Below are 22,397 nucleotides of genomic sequence, written 5' to 3' on the forward strand. Positions count from 1 at the left end.
TGTCGGTATTATCAGTGTAGATTTTGGTGCTTTTTTTGGAATTTCTGAATTAGTTTCAATAAAATGTTTGATACTCAATAGAAGACTTTCAGTTGCAAATTTGGCGCGAGATACAGAACAAAAAAAACAACCAACATTTGAAATTTTTATAATGAAAATTAACTATAAGTACGTACTAAAAGTAGCATTAACCCGCAGATCTCATCAAGTCATAATCAACAAGTTGAATAATCAGTATTAACGAACGGTTATTCCTCTATTTTTACCACTCGCACGTTAGTAAGGAAGGTATTGCATTGGGGTATGTCTGTGCTGTAAGTGTAAAATCACTATAGACTCATAGTCAGTAGCGTTATAGAATAGCAAAACCAGGAAAGAAAAGAACAGTTACGAAATAACTCCCTTCGGCGATACGGAAATATAATTCAGTTTGGCGTTACCGTATTTGAGCAACCCACGTACTAAATTTTTGATGATTCTTGTTTGTTATGATCCAGATAATTTTCTCCTGGTGCATTTGCAGGTGTAACTAAATAGCACCTCATTAAGAAGAAGTAATATGATATAAATTACGGACATCTCGGCTCGCAAGATTTCCGACAACCATTAAGAAACAAAGCCTCTTAGAAATTAAACAACGCAGGAATAAATGCACGTTCCTTGCACTGCTGTTGACCAATTTATGCTTTCAAATTCTATCAAAACTACAATCCATCTGAAAAATAATTTCGAGCCTTTACATTCTGACAACCGGTAAATTTCGATAACACGCAATGTTAAATTACGTAACACCCGAATAATGTCTAAACTTCCTATTTTATTTTACCTATTTCTGCGAAAAGATCACAAATTCAAATGCAAATTTACAGCGACTGTTACAAGTTTTTCAGACGTTCTGATATACGCTTTAGTTCTAAGTCGAGTACATCCAATTACCCAATTTACATTTATCTAGTTTTCGTCAGACGTTTCAGTTGCTATAAATCGAGTCACCATAAAAGCAGTTCGTGTTTTTAAGTGACGGGCATTTATTAGTAGTGAACAACAAATTGGACTCAATTTTTATTCTATTTCTAGAATCTTCTTCTGTTTCTTTAGTCTATTTTTCAGAAACTTGTCTTTGAGTTCCGGATATATGAAATGATTAAAAACGTACGGAAATTGGACGTACTTATTTTTAATATCCCGTTTCTTGTATAACCTCACCAAAAAGTGGCGAAAAATCCCTGTAAAATAAAGATGACGGTGATCCTTTTATTAAAGAAAAACGCTTTATTTAGTCACGTTAGAAAAGCTTACCATACCTTCGATAACAATTCAGAAAAAGTTTTACGCTACCTTATATAGGTCTGAGTAAAAGCCTTACCTAGATTTATAAAATTAATCGCCGTAGCAATTTAGTATCTACACACTTCGTTAAAAAACGTTTCTGTGTAAAAGCTGCTTAAAATTTAAACCTTGCATTACTCTGGTTACTCTGTCTTCACATGAAAACTGGCACCATATCATATACTCGAGATTGTGTTTATTTACAAGAAAGGAATTCTCTTGGGTTCAGTAGATAAACCTTCGTGTTGTATGCATGCTTGAACATATTGTTTCTCAAAACTGATTTTTGTCCTGTACTGGTATAACGCAATAACACGCGCCTTCTTCAAAAGGTGTTATTTGAGACTCAATCCGCCGAAATAGTGGCAGGTGACGGTCATGTCCTCGATTTTCCTTTGCCTGCATGCTTTTGCACGATAAAACTTTACCCCTGTGCTGCCAATCGACTTTCGGTTTTCGCTATTTCATTATATTAGATTATATTGTATATACAGTGCGTTCTAGATAAGAGGACCACCTCAATGTCTCTTTTATTTTGCGAGATACGAAAAATTTGTCAAATATACTTTTATTCGTAACGTTACGATCTATTCGATCATTAAAACTTCCGGTATCACTACCGGTTTAACCGGATGCAACTTTTTATTTTCAAATGCAATGCCTGTGTTTTTTAAGATATTTGAAAAGAGCACAACATAAAATATGCATATGGTTGATTTCTAACAAAATTAAAAAATTCGTAATTCAATATTTAGAAAATTTAGGTATGAAATCTACCATGCCGTGTGCTGTCAGGATGCGCGTAACTGTTGTGTTACACAAGTGGAAACGACACATTGAACAAATTTATGTAGGTCTTTTCTATGTGATATGCCACACTACATGTTAGATTTTAAATATGCATATTTTATCTCGAACGCACTGCATTTTGTATATCCTGTAAATAATAATTGAACAAGTTATCTAAATAAATAAATAAAAATGTAGGTAGATCCAAAATGATGACATTGTGGTATTTTTAGTGACATTGGTTCTATATCCTTCTTCCATGTGCAATAAACATATTGTGCTCTATGTAATATTCTTCCTCGCCATTCGCACCGGTCACTGTACACATTCGGTCAGCATGATCTGCAAGGAACTGCTTTTTCAAGTGATTTGGGATGCAATCATAATACGGAAGTATTGAAACAAAGAAACCTAAAATCGGTTACTGTGATTCGTTAAGAGGGTAGATAGTTATTGTGTTACTTTCTATTTCCGACCTACTGTAATTGTCAAATCGAACTGGATTTACTTCACAATGAATGTCTTCAAATCCTGTATCACGAAGAATGCTAGTCAGCTCTTGTTGGGGGTCCTCTGAGTTGTGAAACGGCGCATATCTGCGGTACGGGATATATGGGGAATATACTTCAATATTACGAACTTCGTTATATATGTCAGTCATCTTAGATTTGGCGATGTACGTCACAAGAAAACTTCCGTTGGGTTTTAACATTTTTAAAATGTTGGAAAATAGTGACCTGTAAAAATATACGTACCGATTATTAGTAAGTGATCCGTCAAAGAAAGCTTACCATTGATCGAGTATCCACTGGAGTGTCATGAAAGAAAATATGTAATCGAAGCGCGCTGCAAAATCATCGGGAACAGATTGTGCTACGTTGGCCAACTTAAAGTTAATTTGATCATTTGCGTAAGTGTTTTGAGCATGCTCTATCATAGGAACAGTAATATCAACTCCAATTATTTCATCGATCTCTTGCTTTATGTAGGGTAGGATAATATCATGCGTGATTCTGCCTTGACCGCACCCGATATCTAACGCCGATTTATTTTTGTTGTTTCCATGGCGAATTTTAGGAAGGTATGTATTTAATATCCTTCTGTAATATTCTATTTTGTTGGGAGTGGCATGCGTTGTATATAGATCAGGTTTATTCATCCTTTCTTGATGTGAAGATGTTGCCAGATCGAAGCTATCCTAAAACAAGTTAAAAAGTAATCCTAAACGATTTACATAAAGCGCATTTCCACTTGCATTCATTTCCCATTAATTGTAAGATGCAACTTCTGTTAAAATCGTAAAAATCCGGCCACAAATATGAAAGATAGCGTTGCACATGGGCAATCCATTTTTGACGTGTTACTTCAATTTCAGTTTATGAGAAGAATTTCATTTCAATGCTTTTCTAAATAAGAAAGTTGAAACTGCGCATGCGCAAACCTAAATTTTGAAACTAATGTTAGATTTTCCTTTGTTCCAAGCGCCTAAGTATCAAATTTCACTTAAATGCTTCCATAGATAAAAAAAGTTGGCACTGCGCATGCGCAAAACCAAATTTTGAAATTGGCGTTTGATTTTCCTTTATCCCAAGTGCTTATGTATCAAATTTCGTTTAAATTCTTCCATAAATAAAAAAGTTGGCACTGCGCATGCGCAAAACCAAATTTTGAAATTGGAGTTTGATTTTCCTTTATCCCAAGTGCCTATGTATCAAATTTCGTTTAAATTCTTCCATAAATAAAAAAGTTGGCACTGCGCATGCGCAAAACCAAATTTGAAATTGGCGTTTGATTTTCCTTTATCCCAAGTGCCTATGTATCAAATTTCGTTTAAATTCTTCCATAAATAAAAAAGTTGGCACTGCGCATGCACAAAACCAAATTTTGAAATTGGCGTTTGATTTTCCTTTATTCGAAGTGCCTATGTATCAAATTTCGTTTAAATTCTTCCATAAATAAAAAAGTTGCCACTGCGCATGCGCAAAACCAAATTTTGAAATTGGCGTTTGATTTTCGTTTATTACAAGTGCCTATGTATCAAATTTCATTCAAATACTTTTATAAGTAAAAAAGTTTGCAATTCGGTTTATAAATGGTCGAGATGCGAAAAGGGCAATGTGAATTTTGAATCGATTCGATTCAACTTTTGGCATTGCGTATTATATGGCTAAATCTATGCCCATATTGAATTTCATGCAATTCAGTTCATAACTCACGGAGATGTAAAGCGATCGAACATTTCTAAACAAAGTTATCGTTCACACGGACAGATAGATGGACAGACAGACAAAGGAACAGACGGACAGACCAACCGGCAGGCGACAGATAGCAATGCAAAATTATAAACGATCTCTAGGATCGTTAATAACGGCAAAAGTGTAAAATTATGGAACATGTAAAAAAACGGTTTTTTGTTTTTTTTACAATAACTTTTTTTGTAAGCGGTACAGAAAAAATTCCTTCCTTGGTACAAGACTTGACACCATAACGAACCAAATAGCGAAAAAAGTAGAACAATAGCTCTTAAGATAAAGAACTAGTAGCGTCGCAAAACGAGCAGACGGACGGACGGACGGACAGCCGGACGGACGGACGGACAGCCGGACGGACGGACGGACGGACAAAGTGGCCACAATAGCGCATTTTTTTTTATTTTTGTGGAAATGCCCTAAGAATGACTAATGTACTAAGCTCAAAAATTGAAAATCGTAACGGCAACAAACGAACCTATTATGATTATTATCTAGAAAGAATGTACCAAAAAATCTTTCCTATGTGTGATCCACTAGTGGGAAAGAAATAATTAGGCGTGATGTGTATGACGTACTTTTGCAGTATTATATCAAATTCTGCCCTGGTATTTCATGGATTTGTAAGAAGTAAAACATTTTAAAGACAATTTACTTCCAGTATATTTTACACAGTGGAAAATTTGGCATTTTATTCCTGTGCATAAATAATATCTTGATCGTTACTTTCGAGAATCTGAAGCCGATTTGCTTGTATTCGTAATTTATACGGACGATTTTTTTTCGCTAAATCTTTAAAAAAAAAACTGACATTACCTGGGCGGTACAGAAAGTTGAACTGTACCATCACGAAGCGATCTGTTTCCATATTTCTACGTTGAAGCTACCTTTTTCAAGGGAAGCGAACGATAAGAGCAATCGCAACCTGAAGGGAATCTCATCCACATTATCATTAATGACTGTAACTTATTTTGAATTTTTGATTTGTATAAACTAGTGGTCGATTATTTTTAAGAATTTGCATAGTAAATTTGTTTAAACCAATTTTAATACTCCTAAAGATTGCTAAAGAATTTTCACTCAAATGTCATTATTATTGCTCTTTAATTATGGCGTTATACTGAGCATAAAAATAGTATAGGTAACTAATTACGTTACTAGGTAGAAATGAGTAGATGTGCAAATTTGGTAATATTGAACTTCTTGGATTATAATATCTTCAACTACTTTTTCCATTTTCACTTTAATTGTGTGTACCTACGTTAATTTAATACTAGCATCACAAACGAAATGTTCAACTTTGAAAGTATTAAATTCGCTAGGTATATGAACTAGATGTTGTTTGAACAGTTACATCTACAAACTGCAACCGCACCACAATATACAACAAAGTGTAGTTGATGTAAGCTTGTGTTATCGTTAACGTAATTTGGTAAAATGTGATCATTTAGTGTGTGTGAAAGTGTACGTAATTTTGTGCACTTGCAACGTTTAAAATTAAACTCATTACGCGTGCTTTAAAAACTTTGATTATGCACTGGTTTCTTAATATACTATTATTCCAGGTGCATCTGTATCAAATTTCATTAAAATGCTTTCGCAAATAAGAAATTTGGCATTGCGCATGCGCAAAACCAAATGTTGAAACTGGTGTTAAGGCGCGTACTGACTTGAATGTGCATGCGCTGAGTCGCGACGAACGAACTGGTATGCGTGCGAATGGAAAAAGATATCGTTTTTTAAAACTAATTTCAGCGAATGCATGTTTTGTGTTTCAGTCTGTTCCGACCATTCGTGCGGTTCATTTCTAAATATGGCGGAAGTAATTATCGCGGGAGCTGCTTATGTAGTAATTCACACTTTACTTAAAAAAAAAATAAACGAGACAAGCGGCCTAAACGATTTTGGATGCAGCAGATCTTCAGTCCCACGCATCAATTTTTAAATTTTTTGAATAATGGGAGGGGTGCTTTGCATTCCATAACACCGGATTATCTTCGTAGAGATCGATTAGCTGAAGGCATTCGTCATTACTCCACTCCATTTTGTCAATTACTACTTAAACCATGCACGCGTTCGTACGGGCAAGAACTGACTAAAATGACGTCCAAATTGAGCACGCACGCATGATATATTTCCTTTGAGCGGTGACAAAAACCGACAGCCGATGGCTCGGGTTATGTGCATTCGCCACCACTCGCGAGAAGATAAACATGTGCTGAGTCGTTGCGAATGCCACGTCCAGATCTGAACGTGCATGTGCGTGCGTCGTGACTCAGCGCATGCACATTCAGGTCAGTACGCGCCTTTAGATTTGCTTTTATTCCAAATGCCTCTGCGTGAAGTTTCGTTTAAATGCCTTCGTAAATTAGAAAGTTGGCATTGCGCATGCGCAAAATCAGATTTTGAAACTGGTGTTAGATTTGTTTTTATTCCGAGTGCCTATTATATTCGTAGTGTTTACATATAAAGTTTCATCTAAATAACTTCATAAATAAAAAAGTTACCATTGCACATGCGTTAAACCACCCTTTTGACACTGCGCATGGGCAAAACTAAAATATCGGTACGCACGGAATCCTTGCTTCAAGCCCTTTCAAATGAGTCTTATATCGGTCAAATCGGTTCAGTCGTGTAGAAGTTGTACGTGTGACGGACGGACGGACGCGCGACAAAGTGCAGGCAATAGCGATTTTTCACTTTGAGGAAAATACGCTAAAAATTGCTCTATATCTGAATGTTGCGTAACACTAAAGGACTAACGATATTTTAATCTTTTTTTATGTGTTTATTGTGTTTCTTGAACCCTTTTTTTAACCTATCGCTTTCGTTAGTACACTCACAAAATAATGAGCCATTAAAATTAAACAATTTGATTTGCACAAAAATATAATTAACCCTCGACTTAACCTAACGTACGCAATTACAAATAATTATAAAATTAGAAAACGCTGCGCTCATTGGACAAGTACACGTCTAGTGCGCCAAAGACAATTTGCAACTTGTTACATAAATAGCTATTAGGTATAAAAACTGAGAAAACTCATTTTCATTTTATTTTTCAATTCCCACATACAATTGACGGAAAAATATTGTTTCCATACTAGCATCACAAAACAAAATTTTCAACTTTGAACAATTATAGGGATATGAAACTTCTCTTACCACGTTGTGCTCAAATTCACCACACAATGGCCAATTTATTAACTAAATTGGTGTTAGAAAGAGATTGAAGAAAAGTTATTTCATATTATGCGATAAGGATGATAACTCCTTGCACTTGCAGTTTTAATTGTTGTTACGAGCGAGGATAACGATGACCTAAATTATAGGTTATCGTTATCCTCGCTCGTACAAGTTCGTAATTCAATTGTGCTATACTTTAAGATCCTAAAAGAATAGCACAATTGACTTACGAACTTGTAGCACAACACATAATTTCAGCAATATACATACGAGGTTCGTAAAATACGAAGGCGTCTAAGGGACACAGTATTTTTTTTTGTTTCCTATACATTCCAACGCAAAATTTTGTGTTATAACACAAAATTTTGCTCTATAACACAAGATTTAGCGTTATATCGCAAAATGTTGTATTATAATGCAAAATTTTGCATTAAAGTACAAGATTTTGCGTTATAACACAAAACGTTGTACTTTAATGCAAACATTTGCGAATAACGTCATTCCATTACAACACAATTTTTAGCGCATTTTTGAAAAAAATACGCTATTATATTCGTTATTGCTGGCAGGCCGGCTGTCCGCGTTAGATCTCCACAACTACAATAGCTAGAGACTTCAAATTTTCACTAAAAGCTTTCTGCTATAGTGTAGATGTGCAGGACTAGTCTATTTTGAGTTAGATTACTTGTGAGATCGATAATTGAAGAAAATAATTTCGATATGGGTTTCGGAGGTGCTATAATTTTACCGTTAGATAGCGCTACCAGTATAAAAACTTATTATTTACTTTGTGATTTGTTTTACAAAATGAAGACGTACCGTCAATTGAAATTAAATAAAATTAATTATTTAACGCAGCCAAAATTACTCGTGAGATCGATAATTTTAAACTTCGCTAATAAAATACCGACCTGCATTACCAAAAATGCGCTTTAATCATGCATATGCTGATTTACAACTTGTTTTCATTTATAATTTTATATCCCAAACAAAACGTGTGACCGTTCCCTGCAGTCTGAAGAGTGTGGTGCGATACAGTGGAATTAGTTATTCAGCAAAATAACAACTTAGGTGAGTATACTACTCAGTATTCATAAGTAGATGGTATTGACATTGTACAGGGTGGGGCAGAGGAACTTGCTGATTTGTATTCGGCGCCCTTAGGCGACGGTTGCTCTGACGAAAGTGGGAATAGGTATCTTTCAGAGAAGGGCATATAAAGTTTTTCCGCCGCGTAGTGTAGTCACCATCAGGGGGTGGACGAAGGCGGAACGCCCGTTCGCCGTCGAGGCATACTTTTCTAACGGTCGCTCAGACATAGCCACGCAACGTGCAACGTACATTTGTGGCGGTTCAACTTATTTTATACCATGACGGCAGGTATCTAAACTGTCTGTACGTAGTATGCATACATCTGTGGTAACAATTAAGTAAAACCATTGAATAAAAGTACTTTTATTTTATAGCAGCTGTTCAATTGACATATTAATAGGTTTGAATGAGTAGGCTAAGTCGCTCTTTAACCGTAAGGGCAGATAAAGTGATCACTTTAACGGCAAGGATAGATAAAGTGAAACAGACATTCTAATGACATCTGTCATTCTTATTAAAAATGGGACGCTGAGCATGAAATAAAATGTAGTTCAGAACAATGTCAATTTGTTGTTTCTATGGAAACGACTGCGGTGGCAGAACCTAAGCTTACTATTTTTGGCGTCTAAATTTTATTTAGAATTTTGAGAAGTTTTATAATTAATTATTTATATGGCTGCTGCTATAAAATAAAGTTTCGTATTATACACAACGATAAAGGGAAACTAACCATCTCGTGAAAGTTAATTCATTCGATGCTTAAAACAGCCCTTTATCGTCTTGTATAATAAATATATTCAATGGGCGTACGCAATATTGCATTAAAATCTGTTTACAGAATTCGTGTTTTCTTATTTTAGTTTTGGATTTTTTCGTGATCTATTTTTAAGACATTTTATAATTGTACTTAATTCCGCTGCAAATGGAGGAGGAACTGCAAAGATTTATCACAGAACGGGAGGCGGTAACAGAAGATGTGCTCCAGGTTATGAAATACGAAAAGGTAAATATTTATTGTTTAATTTAAGAATGGAGACAACTCTGAACCTAATGTGATAACCAGTAACAAATCTGGTTGCTAGAAATGAGTTTTTTTCACTTCCTAGTAGGTATAAGGATTTCGTAGATTGCAAGAGATGTAAAGTCGGTTAAATGGACAAAGTTATGCAGAATTTTATGCTGATTAATTATCCCATTCATAATTGATGATGAGGTCTCAGGCGCAGAAATCTTAAAAAAGTTTATATCTGAACACCGTTTGGATGAAAAAACGTTGGTAAACGTTTTTCAGGAAGACGTGTGGAATCGAGGGGGAAATCGCAGTGGATATCCAGTGTACACAGTGGTATAGATGTCCGCAGGATATCCGAGGATGTCCAAGGAGATCCGGTGGATATCCAAAGATGTCCGAGGAGATCCGATGGATATCCGCAGATATTGGTGGATATCTTCAGACTTTGGAGGATATCCTCGTCAATATTCAAGTATAAGTGACATGTATGAACTTATGTACAAGTTAATGATATGCGCGCATGAAAGGAGAGTGACTCATTTGCTTTTGTTAGTGTTGTAACTTGAAATGTTTTTCTTTCGTAGTGGAGAAAACAGATGAGATAATTACAATACAACAATTTTTAACTTCCTAGCCTCAGCTAGCTAGCTATCACGCGATAACCGTTTTCAAAATTTCATCAAATGTCGACGTTTTAGATCATTTTATGCAACATTAAAGAATAACATTTTTTTTCGTACGTGTAGGTATGTATAATAATTCATCGATCAAACGAACTTACCTGTAGTGAAGTTCGATCGGAATTATACTATGTGTTCGGTTCGAAGATATCACTTTGTATTATACGTAGTATGCCATATTGGCTGCCTAACACCACCTATTTTAAAGCAAGTTCAGAATTTCCCTGCGCCCCGACCCCGTCTCTGCTCACGCTTAGTCATTTTTTAAATTATTGTAAGAACCCGTTGCGAAGAGGGGCGTTGGGGGGTGGGTAAGTGATATCTTCGAACCGAACACATAGTATAATTCCGATCGAACTTCACTACAGGTAAGTTCGTTTGATCGATGAATTATACTGCAGTGTTCGGTTCTCGATATCACTTTGTATTATACGTAGTTGTTTAGAGAAATAGATTCGCAACGGAATTTCCTTTACTACTGTGTGAATAATCACCATATAAAAAACGAATATAATAAACGTACATTTATTTATATAAGTGAATTTGAATACATCATATATACCCTTGTTATAAAGGTGTAAGATTAATAATAGATTTGGCAAACGCAGTATCGTCGATTAACGGACGATTGTAAAATTTGCCAAAAGTTTGGGAACTTTCGGACCATCCTACTGTTCTGCAGATTGTTTCCAGCGATAAGCCTTGTCTTAGTGCTGCCGAAGAGGCAGAGTGTCGTGTAGAATGCGCTTGAAACATTGAAGTGTCGATGCCTGCTTTCTTCAAGAGTTCCTTTACCCATCTACTTAGGGTTTGTTTGCTCGCTAAATTGTGTGGAGCTTTGGCTGTTAAGAATAGAAAGTCCTGTTCAACTTTCCTTATATTGTTAGTGAGTTGGATGTATTTTTTGAGTGCTGATGCCACACATAGTGTTGGCTTTTCATTGAAAAAAGGAAGTTGTAGACAAGGTTGTTTTTTGTTTAAACTGGAAGTTTTAATGCGGTCCGAAATAAAAATTTGGATTTTTTGTGGACTTTCTACAATTCCCGAAATTCGTATTAAGGAAATAGTTTGTAAGCGTCCCGCAGTTGTTAGAGCCAGAAGGGTGACTAGCTTCTGGGACAAACTTTTCAGATCCAGAGGTTCGGCCATGTTACTAATATAATCTAGAAGTGGTTGAGGGTTCCATGTTGAATTATACTTTCGTGTTGGAGGGTTTCGTCGATAAACACCCTTTAAATATCTTTTAAGGAGTATGTTATTGGACAGATCGGTGTTCAATATTAGTGCTAATGCAGATTTATGTGAGTTAATGGAACCGTATTTGAGCTTTTTGTTTGTTTGTACATATGTAAGAAACTTCAAGACGTGAGAAGTTGTGGCATCCCACACAGGTATTTGATGTTTTAAGCAGAAACTCCACCAGAGCTTGTATGTAGCATTATATTGTTTTAGTGTTCCTTCGGAGATAGAGCAGGTCATCGTGTCGATTGCTTCAGCTGGTACCCCCTTTTTTAAGAAGGCCTCCCTGATAATTTGGCGGCTACCAATGTAAGGGTGTTGGCTAATGGGTGTTGAGCTCTAAAAGGAGAAGACAACATTGTAGGTGAAGGTCGTAATATTACTTCTTGAGACACAACGAGTTTCCTAAAAATAGGATACCATGGTTGTGCCGGCCAAAGTGGTACTACAAGTATTCCAACTGCCTTATCTTGTATGATTTTCTCCAATACCCGAAGTAATATTGCAAAAGGTGGAAAGGCGTAAAAATTCAAACTCGACCACGAAAAAGTGAAAGCGTCTACGCCTATTGAATCAGGGTCTTTCACCCAAGAGAAAAATTTTTTGCATTTTGTATTAATGTTTGATGCGAAAAGATCGATGTCTGGTGAACCCAAGATTTTTGTGATAGACTTGAAGACAGTATCCGATAAAGCCCACTCCGTGTCTTCGGTGAGTCTTCTAGATTCTCTATCTGCTTCCCAATTATCTTTTGAGGTAATATAGGAGGCAAAGATCCAAAGGTTTCTTTTTTCACACCATTGCCAGATCAGTTTAGAAAGTCGTAAGAGGGTGGGATACTTTATACTACCCATTCTATTGATGTAAGAAATTGCAGTAGTATTATCGCTTCTTAATAGAATATTTTGATTTTTAAGGTTTGATGCATAGCATTTAAGTCCATGAAAGATGGCTTTTAACTCTAGAAAATTTATATGTTGATCCCTCTCGGAATCCGACCAAAAACCTCGAGTTTTCTCCCCATTGCAGCATGCACCCCACCCTGTCGTCGACGCGTCAGTATAAATGGCTAATAAATAGGAGTCTATCCTGAGCGAATTTTTGGTTGAATTGATTATGTTTTCCCACCACCGTAAGTCATTAGCTATTAAGTTGGGAATAACCATTTTTGCGTCGTAGTTTTGTTGATTTGAATTAAGTGCAAGAAATTTTTCTCTTTCGAGACTCTTTGTGTAAAGCCACCCATATTTGACTGCGGGGCATGCTGCAATAAGAGTACCTATGAATTTTGCGAAAAACCGTATTGTACATGTATTTTTGCTTAGAAACCACTTTACTTGATTTGCAATTGAAAGTTTTTTCTCTCCTGGGAGTTCTATGGTAAGTGCCAGACTGTCGAAGACGAATCCTAAGAACTGGATTCTGTTTGATGGTTGCAAAACACTTTTTTCATAATTTATTAATAGTCCAAGTGATTCTAAAAGATTTACTGTATACGAGATGTTGTTTTTACAGATTTCCAACGATTCGCCCGATATCAAGAAATCGTCTAGATAATTTATAGACAGAATGCCTCGAGATCTCAAATGTGAGACTATAGGTTTCATTAATTTTGTATAACAAAAGGGTGCTGAAGATAAGCCAAACGGCAAACAAGTGAATTGCCATAGGTCTGAATTGTGATAAAAACGAAGAAATATTCTCGATTTTTTATCCACAGGGATTAAGAAATACGCATCCTTTAAATCAATATGTGCCATAAAGTACGATTTTTGTATCATAAAGGATGCGATCCTGTAGTCCTCCATTTTGAAGTGAGGAGACATCACATAAGAATTTAGCTGTTTTAAGTTTAAAATAAACCGCTTTTTACCATTTGGTTTATTCCTTAAAAACACGTTAGAGATGAATTGTTCCGGACAAGCAACGCACCTTTCTATTGCACCCAATGCAATAAGGTCTTTAATCGCTTGTGCCATGTGAATTTGATCCGAAACCGACAATGATATTTCTGTTGGGACTTTATATTGTATTGGATTTTTGTAAAAAGGTATTTTATATCCTTTAATCCAAGATAAGACAATAGGATTACTTGTTAATTCTTGCCAATTCTTAAGAAAGAATTTTAGTCTGCCAGCGACTGAGTTACTTACCCCTACTTGTTCCTGTAATTCGAAAATTTCCTGTCGTTTCTCGAGGGCAGGGCCTTTCGTGACTTGATCTCCCTCGGAGGATAAGTCAGGCGTCTCCTGTTTAAATTTCCGCCCGAATAATAACCTGGTCTAGTCTGGTAAGGTCTGGATGGTGCCGCTCCCCCTCTTTTTCCTTTCCTCAAGGACTGCGGCGGGGGTTGAAAAGTAATTGGTCTTAGATCCTTTCCTGCCTTTTCGAGCTGTTTCGCCAATTTGATTTTTTCAGTCAAATCTGCAGCAAAAAGAAAATCGTCTGGTGGACTGCTGTTCGCTATTTCTGAGATAGATTTGCTCATTAAAGGCGATACCAAGCTCCTTCTAACTTGGGAAATGTTATTAAAAAGGCTGGAAAAAATTTTTCCCGCGTCGACTAACGATTTGAGTAAAATTTCTTTCGTTGAGTTCTGTAAATTTTTATCGTCGTCAAAGATTTTGTTAAGGGCGATGCCTATAGCCGATAAACCGCTACACAATTATTGTTCTTGGTAGTGAAAGTGCGTTGCGTCTCTAGAATTGTGAGGGATAGTCATAATCGCCTTAATTTCCGGATTCCCCAACGGTGGGATTAGAGCCTTGCAGTTTGAAGGATGATTGTATTTTTGTAAAAGTTGGGATTTTTCGTCTTTTTCTAGCCCGTTATAAATAATATGAGACCATCTTCCAGCTACTTTTGAGTGTAACTCGAAAAGGTTTGGTTTTTTCGTATTTGGATCGTCGTCTAATAAAAGTAAGACGTCATCCGACAATTCCAATTCGTTGTGGACGGAAATAGCTGGAGAAGAATCGGAGTTTAATAACTGTTGATCACGCACATGGATATCAGATGACTCGCACTCGGAGTCATGCTGTGAATGGCCTTCAACGCGCCGAGAATCTGTCGTTGTCAGCGACTCCGGGCGATAAACACGACCATTGTTCAAGCTGTTTTGCGAGTTCGATCCCCGCAGTGATCGACCCTCGCGGTCCTTACGCGTAATAGATGAAACCGTCGAAGACGGTGATCTAGACCTGCTCCTCTCACTCGCCGAAGGAGGCGAAGCACATTTAGGGTAGCGAGAGCGTGAATTCGTATCCCGCAGATAACGACCTTCACGACTACTCGCAGAACACGACCGTGATCGTGCATCCCCCCGCGATCGCGAAGATGGAAAAGACGATCTTCTCGTGCTACGAGAACGGGAACACCTATTCGCTCTTTCCAAAAACTCCAGGCGTTTTAATAGATCTTTTTTTTTGAATTCTTACTTCCGGAGAGTCACTTCGATCTCTTTTCTTTTTTGATTTTCCCATTCTAAAAAGTAAATAAGACCTGCAATATAAACGGGATTATATAACAAAGGTTTACCTTAAACACTTTTCAGAACAGCGAAAAAATAAATTAACGTAAGTAAACGAAAAACAACCGGCAGTGAAGGCACCAAAACGACGAATGACGAAGCGTGAGCAGAGACGGGGTCGGGGCGCAGGGAAATTCTGAACTTGCTTTAAAATAGGTGGTGTTAGGCAGCCAATATGGCATACTACGTATAATACAAAGTGATATCGAGAACCGAACACTGCAGTATAATAATATTTATTTAATAAGTAATATTTATTGTGCTAGCGTGTTTGGTAGGTATAGTTGACGCCAAATTAAGTTGGGTATGACTCATCGCTATGTATTGCAATAATTAGCGTATGGAACGGTGCCTCTCACACAGATTGACGGTTGCTAGAGAAGGATAGAAATTCGTAACTTGAGTCTGCTGTACAATTCATACGGGCGGTCTAAAACGTATGTCGCGCATTCCTCAGCTTTTCTTCTGTCATTTCGTGTTTACCTGGTTAACATTTATTTTTACGTTTTTACTTCAATACATCAAGAAACAGTTTTTTTTAAAAAACTACTTTGCACTTGTGGGGAGTTTAATCGGTAAATTGTAACAACTTGCATATGAAATTGTGAAAACCATTGACGTAACTTTATAATTATCTTGTAGCATCTAAACTAGAACTGAACATCCGTTATAAGTATAACGAAATTGTTTTTGACTTCTTCTTGACATAATCTCATAAGCTGAAGCACGATAGGTGCAGATACAGATGTCTCGTTACCAAATCACCTTTGCCGAAAGAAGAGGACTGTATACGATATTGTGAAACCTTGCTCGTAGCTAATGTTCAACATTTTAGAATAACGCATTTGATTTGCCAGTTTTCTGCCTGAAATGCATGTTATAAATGAATGTAGAGGATCGGTGTGTTTACCTACATTAAGTATAGGTTCAAATAAGTGAAGATAATTATAACAACCATTTCTTCTATTTTAATAATTCACTAAATAGTAACAGTTCCCTTTAACAGTTCCCTTTAAGTGCTTTTAGTTTTGAATCCGCATATCAATTTATAGTTGACGCCAAATTAAGTTGGGTATGACTCATTCTTAAAATTGTACGGATTAAGATTCAAGCAACGTCAGTCGTATCTAAATCGACGTTTAGTTAATATGCGCACGGGTAGATGTCTCTGTAACTTGCCAACTTCAAGTTCAACTTTTAATCTGTCAAACTTCGAGGTTGCGTAAATTGATATGCGGATTCAAAACTAAAAGCACTTAAAGGGAACTGTTACTATTTATAGTAGTGAATTATTAAAATAGAAGAAATGGTTGTTATAATTATCTCCACTTATTTGAACCTATACTTAATGTAGGTAAACACACCGATCCTCTGCATTCATTTATAACATGCATTTCAGGCAGAAAACTGGCAAATCAAATGCGTTATTCTAAAATGTTGAACATTAGCTACGAGCAAGGTTTCACAATATCGTATACAGTCCTCTTCTTTCGGCAAAGGTGATTTCGTAACGAGACATCTGTATCTGTACATATCGTGCTTCAGCTTATGAGATTATGTCAAGAAGAAGTCAAAAACAATTTCGTTATACTTATAACAGATGTTCAGTTCTAGTTTAGATGCTACAAGATAATTATAAAGTTACGTCAATGGTTTTCACAATTTCATATGCAAGTTGTTACAATTTACCGATTAAACTCTCCACAAGTGCAAAGTAGTTTTTTAAAAAAACTGTTTCTTGATGTATTGAAGTAAAAACGTAAAAATAAATGTTAACCAGGTAAACACGAAATGACAGAAGAAAAGCTGAGGAATGCGCGACATACGTTTTAGACCGCCCGTATGAATTGTACAGCAGACTCAAGTTACGAAGTTCTATCCTTCTCTAGCAACCGTCAATCTGTGTGAGAGGCACCGTTCCATACGCTAATTATTGCAATACATAGCGATGAGTCATACCCAACTTAATTTGGCGTCAACTATACGCAACCTCGAAGTTTGACAGATTAAAAGTTGAACTTGAAGTTAGCAAGTTACAGAGACATCTACCCGTGCGCATATTAACTAAACGTCGATTTAGATACGACTGACGTTGCTTGAATCTTAATCCGTACAATTTTAAGAATGAGTCATACCCAACTTAATTTGGCGTCAACTATACACTTACATTTGTCAATAACACATTTAAAATTATAAAAGGTTAAAAGTATAAATGGTAAATGACAAACAATATTCACAAACTACAAAAAAACACAAACTTATATAAACTCACCACTATGTGCATAAAACTCATCAAAAAAGTACGTACCTACGTACGTGCAATTTTCCGAGATAATTTTAATCAAATTTTGGATATGTATATTAGGCATAAGGAAACGAAAAATAACGGATTTTTGAAACAGAATTTTGGAGCGCCGCAAGATATTTTCAAAGAGTAATTTCGTTCGAATTTTTTCAAAATGTGATAATTTTAGGTATGTAATTTCTCTGGAAATAGCGAGTGGTGGCAATTATTCATTTTAGAGAACTTGTCTAAACGTTTATTGAGCAAAATTTCGGGTTGTCTTCTAAAAGTGACAGCGTGACAGTTCTCATTATTGACTACTAGTTAATAATGTCCACATTATTAACCACTTTGAACAAATGCCGAGAAAGCCTACTTTACAAGTGGAAAAAAGGTTAATAATCATGTCATCAGACGCTGGTAATGAAAAAAATTGATTTCGATTGATTTATAAAATGCAGGCATAAAGTAGGGAGCTGTTTCTTAACTCTTTTGTTTGCTTACTGTGATATGTTTGTTTATTTTGATAATTAAAAAATGTGAGTATGAATATCTTATGATCCCCCAGATTGGCTCGGTTTTTTTTATTGTACCTTGGTGCAATGTAAATTTTTTATTACATATTATAACCTATACTTACCTTGATAGTGAATGCCACACAATACACTGCTTACGAAGCACCACTTCCAAGCACCTGCTATTTAATAACTTACAGTTACGAAGTGGAAAGACGGGAAATTTCGTGTTATAGGTAAACACAATATTTTGTGATATACCGAGAATTTTTGTGTTATATCGCAAAATTTCGTCCTATAACGCAAAATTTTGTATCGTAACGCCACATTTTGTGTTATAATACAAAATTTTGCGTTGGAATGTATAGGAAACAAAAAAAGAATACGGTGTCCCTTAGACGCCTTCGTAGTAAAACACGGGTCCCGCCGACATGTATTATTTTCCGTTCGTAAGTACTGTGTTAATCTTCGGGTACACTGATTATATCACTCACCTTCTTCTAGACAAAGACTTCCTAGCTATATGATAGTGTTAGAACCAGTGGCGTAGCGTAGGGTGTGGGGGTGGAGTAGCGGTCCGCCCCGGGCGCCACTTTAGTAGGTTCGGCAACGTCATTCCTGCCAATAATATCCTAGCGCGCTTTTGAAAATAGCTAAAAGTAGGTTAGTACCGATATTCCTTCTTGTATTTTTTGGCTATCACTTTCGTGCACTACAATGTACCATTGTCCAATAATGTTTTTAATCGCACACTTCGCGACACACAAAAATGCAAAAAAGGAAACAAACTTTGGCTCCGAAAATATGGCTGCCACAGGCTTCAACACGCAGCATTGCCCTTGATAGGTTACCAGTCCCCTTTCTTTCATAGTCTAAGGCAACGACGATGACCATCGTCATGACTATCGACCAATTGAAATATCATTATCGTCTTTGAAATTCTTGCGTTTCTAGGTTCGACTTCAGAAACAGTGTTGGGTACCTATAACCTTTTTACCGCATTACAAACAAATTAAAAAATACGTTGTTTTCCGGCTGTCTGTTTGTGTGTCTTTATTGGAAGGTGTGTTATTTATCTGGTACATGGATCATATAGGTATAAAACGAAAGCTTATAGATACAATGTCAATAGGTCAGCCCCCCTAAACAATCGTTTGCTCTAAAAGTACTGAAATCCAGAATAGAATAAGAAATGTGAACCCTTTTTTTTAATAAATGGTGGGGAACTCAAAAGCTTTACCAATTCCTAAAATATAGGGCGAGAAATCTTAATCTCGCTCCGGGCGCCAACGAGCTGCGCTACGCCACTGGTTAGGACCCTCTGGTGAGTCGCTTAATGTACAATTTTTAGGTTATCTTTACCAGCACCAAATTTTGCATGAATCTTCCTAAGGCCCTAACAAACAATTTTACCACGTCAACGGAACCCCTTTTTATAAGGTTTCAAACCCCTGAACGTTGACGTTTTGCCATTTTTGTCAGAAACTAGAAATGTTTACAAATTTTTTTCCTCACTACAATTTTGGGGGCCGTGAAATGAGCAGTGGTACCATACATTGTTGTGCAAGCGTAAAAATGGCATGTACCGCTTTAACACGGATTTTCTGCATATTAACTCTCCCACTGACTCTTCGAAGTGGTAACCCTTCGGAAATTGTTTGTTAGGGCCTCGGGAAGCTTCATGCAAAAGATGATTCTTTTATCCGGCCGAGCCGGTAAATATCTTTATTCACAATTATTCTGTAAGGTGTAGCATAATTGGTATCTAAAAAAGGTTAGTTGTACATATACAGCATTCTCTTTACCATAAAGGCCGAAAGTAAATTCTAGCGGTTAGTAATAATCCCTCCCTGTTGATAACTTTCCGCTTGTTAGTTAGGTGGCGCCACTCTTTTGCTCATTAAAATATCGGGCAAATGAGCTGAAAAATTTGTATGCCTGAAAGGGGTGGAAACGAGAAACGTCACTGGCAGGTAGGTAACGTACGTACCTCTACAAGTTTTCGTTTTAAATCATATTTTTAGTGCAGTTTATAATGGATGGTTGGCATGTTATTTGCTTGAATTATTTTCAAGAAATGTTTATCGGATTCGAGATGCTCTAAACGCCTTACATCGTTACAAAAATTTCCGTTACATGTACGAGTATTCTTTTGTATTAAGTTAAGATCGTAAGGAGTGTTAAAATGTTATAGTGTGTACCGATAATACCCTGTAGTTAAAATATGAAAGATACACTCTTAGTACTCTTACAAACTGCTCAATGTACTTAACCTATCAATGTGGATAGTGTATTTGTGCTAGGTATTCCATTTTAACCGGATACCTGTTAATAACAAACATTTGTACAAGTAATTCCATTAGGGATCGTTTCCAGCTTTGAATATAGACTGTATTTTATAATCAAAGGTTTCCAGGTTACCGATTTCTTTGTCCCGTAGAATTTTAAATCTGTAAATCTTGAAATTAGCTAATACAGCCAGACTTACACTATGGTACCTACAGCTCGGTATAGGGAACACCCCCTAGATAAAAAAAATATACAATTGGGTCCTGATAATGGGTGCATGTTGCTTGTTTTGAGTATTGCCTGTTTGTTATTTTTCTATCTATACGTGTAAAAAGTGATAATAAAAATACTAATTAGATATGACGAGCAAGAGAATAAAATTCGAATCTGTTGTACCAACGCGTTTTGCAACTGCAGAAAAATAACATTAACAGGTATCGCGAATCATGAAGTTTTATTTCCTGCTTTATTTTTATTACTAGTTTATTAGGTAGGTACTACTCGTAGTTCACTTTGATCGTATTGTAAATGGCGTACCAAATAAAATCGAATTGAAGAAATACGTTGTTGATTCAACTTCTAAACCATCAATCATAACAAATGCCATGCTATCTTGTTCTTTTAATTACAGATTTTGATTCAGTAGAAAAAATACACAATTTTGGTAATTTAACTGTCTTTCTAACTCTAGAGCTAAGAGAGTTGGCAATAGTGCCGGCTTAATTTGAAATAGACTGTATACAGGGTGTTTTTTTGGGAGCTTTAGTTAAACGTTTCTGGGAAAGTAAAATAGGTAGGTTTTTGAAAATTTTAACTTAGGAGTTACTCTGAAGGCCGAATCGATGTAAAATATTTTCAAAATGGCCGCACTTCCGGAAACACCGGAAGTAGATAGTAACTTCGTTATTTTAAATGGCAACCTATATTTTTTATTGCATTTTTAGATTCTACGTGAAATTTCAATTCCTTTGATATCCATATGTCGATATCTGCCATTTATGGTTTTTAACTTATTTCGACTTTAAGAAAAAAAATGGCGGATGCAGAAGGTACCTTGATAATTGATTACTTGAAAACGGTTGTAGTCATGGCAACCCATTTTTATCAGTGCATAGAGAATGAATAGGGCTTTCTTTTAGTGTACTTAACAAAAAGTTAAGTTGCGTACAACCGCACCTATGGAGATCCAAATTTAAGAAATTTTAAAGTCTATAAACTCAGTTTTTTTAAATGGAATGACCCTGTTCTTACTATTGCATGAGATAGAGAATCGAAATTGGCATATTTTGATATTACATGTTCCTATAGCTATCTTTAACAGTTTCTGACTTATTCCCATTTTATTGAATTGACACTATTTTTTTCGGATTTTCTTTTTAGTAGTCGGCCATGATTTTATAACAATCGAATTTTAAACAAATCTAGTGACACTAATCCGTCACCTACTGTTATAGGTGAACATAAGTTTTTCAAAAATCGAAAAATGACTCGGAGTGGTTTCACCTATTTTGGAATTTAATTGTTATTTATGGTGAAATGGGCAGAATCGCGGTTCATTCGAACACTGGAACGAAATTGTATCAATTTTGGAAATGTTGTACCCCCAAATGCACTACAAACCGTTGAAGCACAAGTGATACAAAGCTCTACAAGAGAATATTTAAGAGAATGAATTGAATTGCAAATGCAAGATTAACAAAATAAATTCAATGCAAAATATAAAAAACTTCGTTGAAACATTTTTGGTATGGAATTGTTGCTAGAACAGATATCGCATTACCTCTCTTAATTTCCAGACTTATACGTTGTTTAAGAAATTCACGAACGACTGTCTAGATTTTTCAAAAATTTTCCGTCCTATATCCTTAATAAAAAACTTATTTATTAATGAATTATTTAGACTAGAATCAATGATATTAACGAATCCATTCCTTGATTTGTTTAAAATTCGATTGTTATAAAATCATGGCCAACTACTAAAAAGAAAATGCGAAAAAAATCGCATCAATTCCTAGATCAATTCAATGAAATGGGAATAAATCAGAAACTGTTAAATATAGCTATAGGAACATGTAATATCAAAATATGCCAATTTCGATTCTCTATCTCATGCAATAATAAGAACAGGGTCATTCCATTTAAAAAAACTGAGTTTATAGACTTTAAAGTTTCTTAAATTTGGATCTCCATAGGTGCGGTTGTAC

General features: G+C 36.0%; 2 protein-coding genes across 3 annotated transcripts; both read right to left on the reverse strand.

The window, feature by feature from the left end:
- Positions 1-1,881: 1,881 nt before the first annotated feature.
- Positions 1,882-7,637, reverse strand: LOC116173365 (juvenile hormone acid O-methyltransferase-like). 2 transcript variants are annotated; one of them, XM_031490787.1, is made up of 4 exons: positions 7,533-7,637; positions 2,910-3,316; positions 2,581-2,855; positions 1,882-2,529 (listed from the first exon to the last, which is right to left on the reverse strand). In XM_031490787.1, exons 2-4 carry the CDS (start codon positions 3,275-3,277, stop codon positions 2,363-2,365), a joined length of 810 nt encoding a protein of 269 aa, XP_031346647.1. In that variant the 5' UTR covers positions 3,278-3,316; positions 7,533-7,637; the 3' UTR covers positions 1,882-2,362. The 2 variants fall into 2 exon arrangements, with proteins under 2 accessions (XP_031346647.1, XP_031346648.1); XM_031490788.1 differs by having other exon boundaries at positions 2,910-3,311; positions 7,533-7,629.
- Positions 7,638-10,904: 3,267 nt separating this feature from the next.
- On the reverse strand, positions 10,905-13,795 carry LOC116174634. Its single transcript, XM_031492574.1, has 2 exons — positions 13,730-13,795; positions 10,905-11,915 (listed from the first exon to the last, which is right to left on the reverse strand). The coding sequence occupies exon 2, from the start codon at positions 11,814-11,816 to the stop codon at positions 10,905-10,907; it is 912 nt and encodes a 303-aa protein (XP_031348434.1). The 5' UTR covers positions 11,817-11,915; positions 13,730-13,795.
- Positions 13,796-22,397: the final 8,602 nt, after the last annotated feature.

The sequence above is a fragment of the Photinus pyralis genome, unplaced genomic scaffold, assembly GCF_008802855.1.
Source record: "Photinus pyralis isolate 1611_PpyrPB1 unplaced genomic scaffold, Ppyr1.3 Ppyr1.4_LG6, whole genome shotgun sequence".
Taxonomy (NCBI): domain Eukaryota; kingdom Metazoa; phylum Arthropoda; class Insecta; order Coleoptera; family Lampyridae; genus Photinus; species Photinus pyralis.

What these genes read in the sequence shown, in the direction of transcription:
- LOC116174634 (XM_031492574.1), bottom strand. Translation starts at nt 11,816, where the DNA reads ATGACCTGCTCTATCTCCGAAGGAACACTAAAACAATATAATGCTACA.
- LOC116173365 (XM_031490787.1), bottom strand. Translation starts at nt 3,277, where the DNA reads ATGAATAAACCTGATCTATATACAACGCATGCCACTCCCAACAAAATA. An exon ending in CAGTGGATACTCGATCAATG is followed by an intron (nt 2,856 to 2,909) that starts GTAAGCTTTCTT and finishes ATATTTTTACAG; the next exon opens with GTCACTATTTTCCAACATTT. An exon ending in CAGTAGGTCGGAAATAGAAA is followed by an intron (nt 2,530 to 2,580) that starts GTAACACAATAA and finishes AACCGATTTTAG; the next exon opens with GTTTCTTTGTTTCAATACTT.